The sequence below is a fragment of the Hyla sarda genome, chromosome 2 (assembly GCF_029499605.1).
Source record: "Hyla sarda isolate aHylSar1 chromosome 2, aHylSar1.hap1, whole genome shotgun sequence".
Classification (NCBI taxonomy): domain Eukaryota; kingdom Metazoa; phylum Chordata; class Amphibia; order Anura; family Hylidae; genus Hyla; species Hyla sarda.
The window spans coordinates 447,921,925-447,935,041 of NC_079190.1; the positions used below are offsets into that span (position 1 = coordinate 447,921,925).

A 13,117-nucleotide genomic window follows, 5' to 3' on the forward strand; every position below is an offset into this window, starting at 1 on the left:
GTTCTCTTATCAAATTTGGTGGCTTTACAATTAGGACAGTGTCCACATCTAAAAAAAAGCCTTTTAAATCCAGCAGGGTGGAATCTAGTTTGGAGCGTTTGGGATTGGGACGTACTGTGGGGGCTACCTTAATGCCTAGATTAGGGGCCTTGGTGTATATGATAGGCGGTTTGTCAGGGATGAGATTTCCAATTGTCTTATCTTGTTGGAGTATTGGCCAATATTTTTTAATTATATTTTCTACTTTGCGGTGTTGGGTATTAAATGGGATAATTAATTTGGAGTTAAGTAAATGGCACTTAAACAAATACATCAAGACTGGAGGGGAGGGAATTTTATTGGTAAAATGTCTAGGGCGGAATCCCATAAGATTTTTGAATTTGGGTCACTAGCCCCTAGGGTCCTGAATAACGACCATGAACTGTTTGGCTTTTTGGACTAAAGATGGGTGAGGTCCCTTTGGACGGCCCGTCGGGGTCTGGCTTTGATATCAGCACCCCGACGGACCCTTTATTGGGCCCTTGCCTATATCCACACATTTATATATTTGATAAGGCATTTTATGTTGATTTTTTATAATATTCATATATTTGTAAGTTAAATTCCGATATCAGGTATGCATAATCTTACTCATACACACCTACAAGCACACACAATTTTCATATTGTTGATATATATATCATATATAGTTCTACCACATTTATCTCATTTATACATCAATTGGGTCGATTTATCTATTTTTAGAAAGACTGGTATTTTTAATATACATAGTCAATTATTTTATGATAATTTTAAGTTAATGTTTTTATATTTATATTTCCATTTCATTAACATTATCATTTCATATAACGCATAAATATGAGAAGCCTATAGACTGAATTGTAGCACTGTAGGCTATCATTATCAGTGTACTACCACTTTCATTCATAAATCTACTACTACTATGTTGTTTACCCTGGATCTGATGTCACAAATTGATAGAGGAGGAGGTAAATGTATAAATAACGAGACATTGACCCCTATGCCATTCATATTTATAGATGCTGAAGAAAGGACTGAGACAGTCCTGAAACGTGTTCAGCGTCCCTAAGAATAATTAATTAGACCACCAATGCTTATACAACTCCAGTCCATTTACCAGGAGCTTGATACCGGGAAAGATAACTGTCAATCACCCGGCACAGGAGAATCACGAGCCTCATTACCACGAGGACGCCACCGGAGTCACAGTATACACATCTACAAAACCGCTGTAGGACCACTACCCGGAGCCCACTGTCATCAAGCATTGCCACCGTGGGAGACGGCCGAGTCTCTGGCGATGCGGTTTCACGCTATGAGAGCCACCCAGTGACCGCGCTACTGAAGGAGATCGCAGCATCCCCGCAAAGTCCTGCATACCTGAGCCCGGGAGTGGTGAGACACAAAGTATCTAGTGATATGACTGTATTGTAACATTGCAACAGTTACAGCATACAAGTGTGTAACTTGTCTATCATCCGCCGGCCTATTGTTATTAAGTGTGAACATATTCCAAACCTGCACAATTGTGAGGCATTGTCGCAGCCGGTTATTAATGAATGGTTGCCATGGGATACTAATACATAACCGAACTCTATGAAATTGGTACCATTGCCGGGCATCATCATTATATAATTATATGATTACCAGTGGTTATTAACCTTGAATATCGACATTTTAACTAGAACTCTTTTGTTGTTGCTACTGGTTATGGCTAATTGAACTGGAAGTTGTTGTATTTGCACACATTTTGGAGAGAGGAGAAGACAATTGTGGAGGAACTTGTACTCTCCTATAAAGACATCCCTCCTGTACAATTAGATACTGTATGATAATTATATGGTGGTCTTATTATATTTTATTATAATACAATTTTATATATTTTATATATTATACTTGTTTAAATATTTTACGTACTTATAGTTGGTGCTGTGCCTTCACAAGGGCCCTGTGAGACAAGAAGCCACTATCCTTCTATATTATCTATATTTTTAGTACCTCAATAAATATATTTCTACATATCATACACCTTGTCCTATTTGTCTGAAACCCTGAGCCCCAATTACATTTTATTTACCAGTTCACTGATCTAACACCTTGGGTATAGGTGTCAAAATTGGGTTGCCCGGGTGATTTTGGTGGTTTGTTTGACAAGAGCCTCTCCAACTCTTTTTCTTTCATTTACAAATCTGTTTAACTTTCCAGCACCAGTTGATTTAAAAAATAATGTTTTCCACCGGAGTAGCCCTTTAAATGTTGGTATGTGCCAGTCACAGTGTAGCCCCAGCCTAAGGCACATTGCACCAGATGTACGCCACTTAACAGTATCCAGATATTCTAAGCCTAAGTGTTCCTTATGTTTTTAATATCCTAAGCCCATACTGTTTATAACTGTGTGGTTGTGGATTTTTGTTCTATATACACTGAAAACAAACACATGTAAAATAGTTATTCTCATAATATATATGGAATAACGCACCCCCTACTTTCACTTATAAGAATAAAGAAATTTTGTGACCATATAAAAGCACAAGGTCTCCAGCCAAATACATTTATACATACATATATAGATGTGGCTTCTAATAATCTTAGGGAGGGGGGATTTATTTTAGCAGCACATTTTTTGCGCCGTGCAAAAACTGCTGCACAAGTGTGCGGTTTTTCCAGTTGCTGTACAAAATTTACTATGTTGTGCTCATCACTTAATAAATTTGCGCTATTGAGAAGAACACCCTGAATAGTACAAAAAAAAAAAAAAAGGGTGTAATGCTTAAACACATTCTTACACCAGCTGGTCACTGGAGTACATTTGTGCGCAAATTGATGTAAAAATAAAACCTTTTTGTGCAAATAATACATTTACTGCGCCAATCTGTGCATCTGCTAACCACGCCCCAGAAGCGCACAACCTAAAAAAAAAATAATAATGAACCCAACACAGACAACATTTAGATGATAATTTTGGCAATCTTGTCCTGTATGCTCTTACGTCTTGATTTGACATCTCCCAGTATGGTCTCTCTCCATAGGACATGACTTCCCATATTACAATGCCATAACTCCATGCATCACTTGCCGATGTGAATTTACGGTATGAAATGGCTTCTGGCGCCGTCCATCTAATCGGTATTTTCCCACCCTGAAGAGGTAGAAGGAATAAGACGATTTTACAAATCATACAGAATATGTAATTCAGGATTGAAATCAATAATGTGCCATAACACTGGAAAGCAATGTGAAAGATGGAATACAGGAAAGATTAAAAGTGGTACCCTGCCCCTAGACATTGTATCCCCTATGCAAGGGATAGAGGATAAGATGTCTGATAGCGGGGGTCTCGCCGCTGGGGACCGCCGCAATCTCTCCTGCAGCACCCCCGCTCTTCAGCTGCACGCAGCGAGGATCATTCTGTGGCTGATGACGGGCGATACAGGGGACGGAGTATCGTGATATCACGGCTTCGCCCCTCATGATGTCATACTCCGCCCCCTCAGTGCAAGTCTATGGGAGGGGGCGTGCCCTCCCATAGGCTTGCATTGAGGATGCGTGGCATGATGTTACGAGGGGACGGAGCCGTGTCCTCATGATACTCCGTTCCCTCTATTGCCCGTCATCAGCCACGGAGCGATCCTCGCTACATGCAGCTGAAAAACAGGGGTGCTGCAGGAGAGATTACAGGGGTCCCCAGCAATGGGACCCCCGCAGTAAACTATCCCTATTTCCACCTAAAAACCCTGGGAAATGGCAGTGTTTGTAGGTGGAAATAGGGAGAGGTTCCTGTGTGGGGCCGCCCTTTTAAGGGTGAGTAAACCTGCCGAGAAGGGAGTTAATAATGCGAGAGTAGGGCCTTACAGGTGAAGTTTTTACCCCCCACCGGTTACAATGGACCATATGTTGTTCCCTTCTACCATTTAGTGGTAGTCTGTGCATCACATCAATACTTTGTGGTGTAGGTGGCACATGGTGTTTTTTGCATAACTTTCCTTTTTCTTAGATATAAAAAAAATTGGGGTCCATACATTTTATCCTAAGAAAACTTAAGTCTTAGCTAATGCATATCCTCAATTCTTACTTGTGGTCTGATGCGGAGGAATTTCTGTAACTGGGGAGCAGCATCTGAAATATATTTTGCACTATCCATATTTGTGAAGTGTTGTTGTAGCACCATGGTCAATCTACTCTGATGCATCAGGCATTCTACTTCTGCCATCATGCTGACTGCCAAACATGCTACCATCTTTCTGGCTCAGCTGCTGCCTCACGGGCAACCTGCAACCCTCTTTTCCTGATGATGAAGCCTCTTCTGCACCCGGCTTCCAAGTGTGATCAGCTTCATCATCATTAATTTGTGTCTGCCCGTCACTGATGTCCTCCTCAGGTTCCTCAACAGTATCTGCTTCAGGAGCCTGAACGCTCGCAACACCACCTCCCACGTCACTTCTCATTACTACAGCGGATGTCTCCTCCACTTCTTGGCTGGGCAGTAGCTGCTGACTGTCCTCTATTAGATCGTCCTCACTAAATAGTGGAGCTGAACCCACAGCATATGATACTTCTGTGGGGGAGGCAACAGCATAGGACAGAGGCAATGGGAGGACAGGGACGGCTCCCAGGCCCCGACAACTGAGGGTTTTGTCTGTGGAACCCACCGACTTGTTGAGTAAGGTGTCAGAAGACTTTAACAGGAACAAATTGGTACACCATGTAGATGTATGTACATGGTATGCACTTATGAGGGGAGTAAAATATGCTCCACTACCCTTAAAACGTTATTTGTCTACAACACCAGCAGGTGTGTACTTTTGGTTGACCTTTCACAGTAACTAAGCCCTTAGGACTATAACAGGAACAAAATGGTACACCACGTAGATGTACGTACAAGGTAGGCACTTTTTAGGGGAGTACAATACTCTCCACTACGCTTAAAACAGTATTTGTCTAGAACAGCAACAGGTGTGTACTTTTGGCTGGCCTTTCACAGTATCTAGGGCCTTAAGAATTTAACACCACCTATGTACTCAGAGGTTACACTTAATAGAGGACAATACGCTCTGTTACGCAACCTGTAGTAGGCACTAATAGCAGGTGATTATGGCTTTTAGTGCTCTGCTCACACTAACCGGCTGGCTACTATTAGCTTTTCAGTTGTTGTACACACCAGTGCTGCAGCACACAGTCGCTGTGTACTTCACCCAAAATTGCACTTTCTCTCTCAATCTCTCCCCCTTCTAGACTGGATTTGGGCTTGAGGTGAATCGCTGCTGTAAAAATGCTTTTCTGTGCAACACATTGCTCTCTGTCCCTCTCTCTCTGCAATAGAAGGCTGATGTGACTGGCCGCAAAATGGCTGCCAATTATATAGGGCTGTGACATCACAGGGGTGGCTGGCTGCTGATAGGCTGCATGTGATTCAGGGTCATCTCGCCTACCCGTCTTCCCGGAGTTACTTGCCCCATGTCCTGACATGTGGAGCCGCCATCTTAGGTGCCCTGGAGCCTGGGCCGCTCTAAATGGAGTTTAATGAAGCGATTTGTGCGAATGAATCATGGCAATATTCGGATTCATTGCGAAGCAAATTTTTCCAAAAATTTGGATTGTCAGATTCAACTCCCTCATCCCTAATCCCAACCTGTATATATATATATATATATATATATATATATATATATATATATATATATATATATATATATATCCTATTATTAAATAACGCCACCACAATGTACTTTCTTGATTGTGTTCTTACAAATCAACTAAAATAAGGATGCACATGGTTAATATAGCTGCAGGATAGCTGAGCAATTTTCTTGTGGTGGACCCAAGGAACTATACATGACTAAATATTTTGGAGAACAAATTTATTTAAAAATATGAGAAAGTTGGGTGATAAGCTTTGTGGAATTTTCCACTCTATGAATGGATAGGACTTTCTGAGCATGTGGCTATGCTTAGCACCTGCCACTTTTACTGTCTATTAATCTTGTTCGGAAAGCCTTATAGAGAATTAAAGGTAAATATAAAAAAGTGGAAAACAAATGTTTTCAAATCATATGGTGCCAGAAAGTTAAACAGATTAGTAAATTACTTCTATTTAAAAATCTTAATCCTTCCAGTACTTATCAGCTGCTGTATACTACAGAGGAAGTTGCATAGTTCTTACCAGTCTGACCCCACTGCTCTTTTCTGACACCTCAGTCCATGTCATGAACTGACTGGAACAGAAGAGGTTTGCTATGGTGATTTGCTCCTGCTCTGGACAGTTGCTGACATGGACATAGGTGTCAGCAGAGAGCACAGTGGTCAGACAGAAAAGAACTATACAACTTCCTCTGATGCATAAAGCAGCTGATAAGTACTGGAAGGATTAAGGTTTTTATATAAAAGTATTTTACAAATCTAATTGAAAAATAAATATGTGTATCGGCGCACCGACAAGAGAAATATAACAGGTGGGTTGAGGTACTTACTGAGAAAAAGGGGACACTTTGGAGGATAAAAAAAAGATAAGGTTGATTTTATTCTGATGCAGTGAAAAATTTTTTTGGGGGCTGGAGGTCTCCTTTAGAAAAAAAGATACTGATGATAATCAGAAACAAAATAAAATGTATAGATGGAGTCAGTAATGATTCCCTGATTTAGGATTTGGAAAGATGCGTTTCCTATGCTTTTTCTGTGATAACAGCTCAGGGCCACTGCATATATGAAAGTGTAAATCAGGGATCGTGTTGAGCGGCATAGGCCATATTCGAATTTGCGAATATTCGCGAATATATGGACGAATATTCGTCATATATTCGCGAATATTCGCATATTCGTAATATTCTCGTTTTATTTTCGCATACGCGAAAATTTGCGCATGCGAAAATTAACATATGCGAAAATTAGCATATACAAAATTAACATAATAAAAAATTTGCATATGCGAAAATTCGTACGCCGGTCTCACACAGTAGTATTAGAGCCTTCTTTACACCACACAAGCTGGAAGCAGAAAGGGATTATCACTGTGATGTGTACTGTGAAAAAAATAAAAAATAAAACAATATTCGTAATTACGAATATATAGTGCTATTGCGAATATTCGCGAGCAACACTAATCAGGGAACCACGTTAGGGCACTCTAAATAATGTGCGGGACTGTTTTATGTGGTAAGAGACTATCCTGTGCATGCCACCTGATCATAGACTATATGCATTTTAGAATTGTAACTAAAATCGGGGATCCACTGGAGAAATCCGCTGGACTTTTGAGGGGAGATACACCGGACTACCAGGGGGAATCAGGTATAAATAACCGCAACCTGCCACCATCATTCATCTCTGATGAAGGTCGGCGTTCCGACCGAAACGCGTTAGTTTACTGTTTGGCCCTCGTGCCCTGCTGTAAGTGTGACGTCACATAGCAGTTTACAGATTGCGGTGTGTTCCTGACTAGCTGACAGCGTGGTAGCACCAGGGAGACGCTACCGGCCTGAGCAGATCTCCCTGTGCATATACCCGCTGGGACTCCCCAGACACCGTGTTTATCTTGGATCTCGCCATTAGGACATCTTCTATTATTCCCCGGAACTCTACCACTGCTGAATAACTGGTCATTTCCAGGACCGTGAACAAGAGCGACAGGAACCAGGTACCCCGTAGGGAGGAAAAAGAGCTAGTATTGTTACATCTTACATGTGGATATTTGTATTGCGGTTATTGAACTAATAGGACTCACCTGACTAGTGAACCTGAGAGTATAATACATATTGGGGAGTATGAGCGACGTTCAGTCTATATACACTCATCAGTCTGTGTTTAATTGATGCCGGCACAGTATTTACAGGCAGTTCCTGAGGTTCCATATGTTTAATTACGTGGTGGTGCCTTAAAACCATTCAAACCTACGGAGTGTGGAATAGCGGACGATACAAGTCCTATCTACATATTAATTTATAACATCGATTTCTATTACAGTGTACACAGTGAGCACTGTCCCGAGGTATCCCTCACTAGCGCTAATCAACAGTAACTACGTGCCCGCTAGTTTGTATCATAAGAAGTTACAACATCGGCAAAGAATAAGTGTAACTATCACAGGACGTTTTCAATGTGAGTCCTATCTATATCAACTGTGCATACATTACTAACTGTGTGTCAACTCATCTAAGGACTCCATCTATACATTTTATTTTGTTTCTGATTATCATCAATATCTTTTTTTCTAAAGGAGACCTCCACCCAAAAAAAACAAATTTTCACTGCATCAGAATAAAATAAACCTTATCTTTTCTTTTTTATCCTCCACAGTGTCCCCTTTTTCTCAGTAAGTACCTCAACCCACCTGTTATATTTCTCTTGTCGGTGCGCCGATACACATTTATTTTTCAATTAGCTTGTAACCCTTTGGTGGATACTAGCCAGGATCCACATTTGTGTATAAAGGCAGCCTTTCAGGGGAACCCTTCCAGCGCTAGTATTACAATTTATATTATATTTTACAAATCTGTTTAACTTTCTGGCACCAGTTGATTTGATTTGAGTTGATTTGTCCGGGGACAATTGACTTCCGCTATTGTGATCAATGAAGGTCCCAGCAGTTGGACCCCTACTGATCAGCTAGTTATTTCCTATCCTGTAAATAGGAAATACCTTTAAATCTTGGGAAAGCCCATTTAACAGAAAAGAACAACTCAAGAAGTTCTTGAAAAGTTAAAATCTGTACTCAGGAGCTTGTTCCTTTAGTGTAGTTTACATTGTAAATGATATAGATATCAATATAATGGCTGCTAAAATAACACTTCACTATTACTAAGCTACAGGATTAAGATGGTTAAAAGGTTGAGCTAACGTAGCAGCATTCCATAGTCGTCTTATGATGACAGATAGAATATTACAAAATGATCAATAACTATGCACGCAGAATGCACCGCCCAGGTGACGCACATGAACAGGCACCTTGTGTCCAGGAAACATCTAACATCCTGTTACAATGCTCTGCCATGTTCTTCCATCACTACAGGGATTAGTGTAGATGACAGCTGGATTACCCTCTATACTAATTGCACAGAGTTTACACTCCGTAACCTCGATCTGTTCTCATGTAAGGTGACCTTATATCCACATCATCTGTTATAGGCGATTTTAGGAAATGCACTTTAGAAGAGAAATCAATTCCTGTAGGTTATAATTAGACTTTTCTTCCTCAGGGATCTATAAATAAACTTGGTGATTTCACCATTGTAAGGTACCTATCTATACATGAGTAATAGGGATGCTTCTCTATACAGTAATGGGAAACAAAATAGTTAAATCCAACCAATGTTTAAATCCATTATTATTGGAGTTAAAAAGGTTATCTAGGATTAAAATCGGGACATGACTAGACACAGCAGTCATGTCTTTATTTCAGCTGTCACCTATGTTTCTTAAAAATAGCTAGAAAATGTGTGAACTGTTTTCAAATGGGAGAACTAAAAGGGGTACTCCGCTACCCCAGCATTTGGCACATTTTGTTCCGTACACTTGGAGCAGGTGGCGGGGTCGTGATGTCACGGCCATGTCCCTCGTGACGTCACACCACGCCCCCTCAATGCAAGTCTACGGGAGGGCGTGGTGATCTCCACGACCCCTCTAATAGACTTGCATTGAGGGGGCATGGCATGGTGTCACGAGGGGCATGGCCGTGACATCACAACCTCTTCTGCCCACACCCAGCATTTTAAATGAACACTGCAAGCTGCACAGAGATCGCGAGGGTCCGGGGTCCTGCAGCTGGTACCCCCGCGATCTCTGTGCAGCACGCAGCGTTCATTTAGAACACTGGGTGTGGGTGCCACGGGTCCTGACGAGATGGCCAGAAATCTTATCTTCTGATGTCCTATCCATTACCTGGATCCAACATCTTATCTCCTTTGGATAGGGGATAAGATGTCTAGGAGCGAATATCCCTTAAAGAAGATACTTTTAATATTTTTTTTAAATACTCAAAGCAAATTTCTTTAGACCCCAATATAAATAAAATGTATGTTAATTACATGTATTGTTTATTTACATTTTTAACATAAACCTGCTTTGTCTCATAGGGAATATATCACTGTCATCCAGGAAAATTCCATACAATCGATCGTGCCATATAATCCTTTGAGGAGGGTATTATAGATCAGTACCCAATGGAATGAATGTATGATGCTGATTCCCCAAATAAAGTATTACTGTATGAGTTCTTTGTATAGGGTAACCACTTTAGAAAATATAACAATCTAAAAACAATCTATTTAAAACAATGCAGCTGGCAGGAACAGAAACTTAGTTCTGGTTTGGGAATTCTTCCCATGTGGAAAAAAAAACTAAAAAAAAACAGAATATATAGTGTTAGGTTTTATTTTACTTTTATTTTATTTTTGTACGTCATGCCTCTTAAGCCTATTTAGTGTTATTGAGACTTGTGTTGAACACGAGTGAGAACAAAACTTGGACACCTGGTCCTTGTGTTTATTTTCCAGACCCCGGATCTGGAACATAACACCTGGACCTGTCTTGTGTGTGTATTATTCCCTTGCCATATTTTACGTATTGATTTGAACTTGGATCACATCAATGGAATTTGTTTGTGTGTTTTTCTAGCACAAGAATAAGAGTGTTTGGTTGGTGTGGAGACTTTCCAGCTATAAATTCAGAGCAGGACTTGTTAGGAAATGCTGAACACGAAGTAACAATGGGCTGGTTATTTAGGCTTTTATAGAACATCTAGGACAGCATGTACCGCACACCAGATCAATACCGCTGATCTTCCTCCACATGTGTGCTCTTGATATCTACAATGGTCATCATATTTCCCCATATTCCTAAGACAAATACCCCCTACTGTTGCAAGGTTTGGTCAAAGTACTTCCAAGGTATGATCATACACTGTGCTGCCAATAGAAAAGCACAGTATTAGCACATCGTGCCCCCCTAGATGGCATGGACCTCCTGGGCTACACATACCACAGGTGGATCAGACCTCTCTGATCACATAACTAATTCTATTGATGTTTACAACTTCAATAAGTATGAAACTGTATTTTTTCTATTTTTAATAAAGCTTAAGTATTGTATTTAAGTATTGTGGCAGATATTTTAATATAACATATTTTATTGATATATTTAAACCGCTAAACTAGGATTTCTGGCAGTCTTGGTGTACCCAGGTATACCTAAAGGCTCCAGTATTATAACAGTTTTTTTCAGTTATGGTCTATGAATTTTTTGTTAAATATTTTATTCAGCCATTTCTAATTTCTTACTCTCATGTAACAGATGTTGCATAACCACTATTGGCAGCAATGACAATGGTCAGTGTGAAAGGAGCTGTCTTTGATGTGTACATAGATGAGAGAGGGAGAAATAGCTGCTGGCTGAACTTTCGCTCAAGGTGTAGTTTTCCCCCTATATGCCCATTTCTTAACTCAAAATCTTTACTCTCTAACAATGAAGCTTGTGTAGAGATTTATTTTGGGGTTCTTGACATTCTATAGCCAAATGACGCCAACCAGGGTTCATTTCCATCTCCAAGAGGCTCCATAGGAGTGTCATTGGCTGCTGCTATGGTAGGCATACCCTTCTTGTTGGCTCTTTATTTTCCACATGTCTTCAATTTTATATAATTGCCCTTTTACATTAGCCAACAAACTGTGATCGACATTTAATTGCTGAGCCTTCACAATGCTCTATCAATAGTGCAGCCACATGAATGACCGCTGTATCGTTCACGCACATCCCCTGTTTACATAGGTTGATGTGCAGCCAATAATGATGATATTTTTGGGAACACAAAAGATGCGATCTGAGGACAAATGAGAGTTTGTTGACCCATAGCCCTTTTACCCCTTTCCTAGGCACAGCCGTGCAGCAAATGGGACTTGTGAAGACAATTGGTTACACCAAATCTTTCTTAGAGGTTTGACAGTAAAGGGAGTCAATACATATGCACTCAATAATGTTTTGATTTCTATTTGTAAATCATTTAGAAATCCATGTTATTTTTACCCCTCACTTTCAAATAATGATTATTTCGTGTAGGTCCATTACATAAAATCGCAATAAAACAAAATTGGATCTGTGGATATATCATGACAAAATGTAAAAAGGTCCAAGGAGGGTGAAGACTTATGCAAGGCTTTGCATGTCATTCAGTTCATGAACCAAGAACCTCAAAAAATTGTGCAGAATGCATATGCTGTATCACCTCCTAGGCTACAATGTTTGAAATATATAATTTCCAATTTTTTCATGTTTTATTTTTTATTTTTATATGCAGTGTATGACGAAAGAAGAAAAATGTAATACAATGTTGTCATAGTAAAAAAACTAACACAAAATACTCTTACACATCTTCCTAGAACTGAGTAATGTTAACTCTTTACTCTGAGGCTGAATATGTCCTGGTAGTAGTGACTATTAAGAATGCAGGGGAATTCAGACATACAGTAAATATATTTCTCACCCTTGTTGTATAAGCTGCCTCAGGATCATCCTCTAGCACACGAGACAACCCAAAGTCAGAAACTTTGCACACCAGGTTAACATTGATGAGAATATTCCTCGCCGCCAAGTCACGGTGGACATAACCCATGTCCGAGAGATATTTCATGCCAGATGCGATGCCACGTAACATACCCACCAGCTGGATGACTGTAAATTGAGCATCATGTTTCTGGAAGGAATTTCAAGCAGACAATTCAGATGCTAATTGGCCATTAAATGATTGTAAAGAGCCGTCTATAAATTATCAATTACATTCCTGTTTATAATTATCACATATCTGCCCAATTTACTGTGATAATTGTCCTCATTTCACTGATATGGAGCCGTATATTGTTCTAACACACTGGCGGTAGGCTCCCTACTCTCTGGGGCTTGTACTGGAACAACTGGTAAAAATCCACATGTGCATAAAACCACACAACTATGTGTAAGGGCAAATATTCTAAATACACTACTAGGAATAGATTTATTATGAAAATAGTAACATTGGGTGCTCTTACTGATTCAGGTTTTGTTGAGGCTTTACAATAGTTTGGAAGCTAAAATCAGTTCACACATGGCAGATTTGTTTCCAAAATTTCGATTTCAT

At 40.0% G+C, this 13,117-nt stretch overlaps 1 protein-coding gene across 2 annotated transcripts in view; it reads right to left on the reverse strand.

Annotated features, from left to right (window-relative positions):
- Window positions 1-13,117, reverse strand: part of EPHA3 (EPH receptor A3) — a 434,619-nt gene that overhangs the window by 39,375 nt on the left and 382,127 nt on the right. For both annotated transcript variants that reach the window (XM_056559344.1, XM_056559343.1), the window contains exons 13-14: window positions 12,488-12,697; window positions 3,011-3,160 (exon numbers count right to left, since the gene is read on the reverse strand). In XM_056559344.1, coding sequence (XP_056415319.1) covers window positions 3,011-3,160; window positions 12,488-12,697 — 360 coding nt within the window. The remainder of the gene's footprint in view (window positions 1-3,010; window positions 3,161-12,487; window positions 12,698-13,117) is intronic.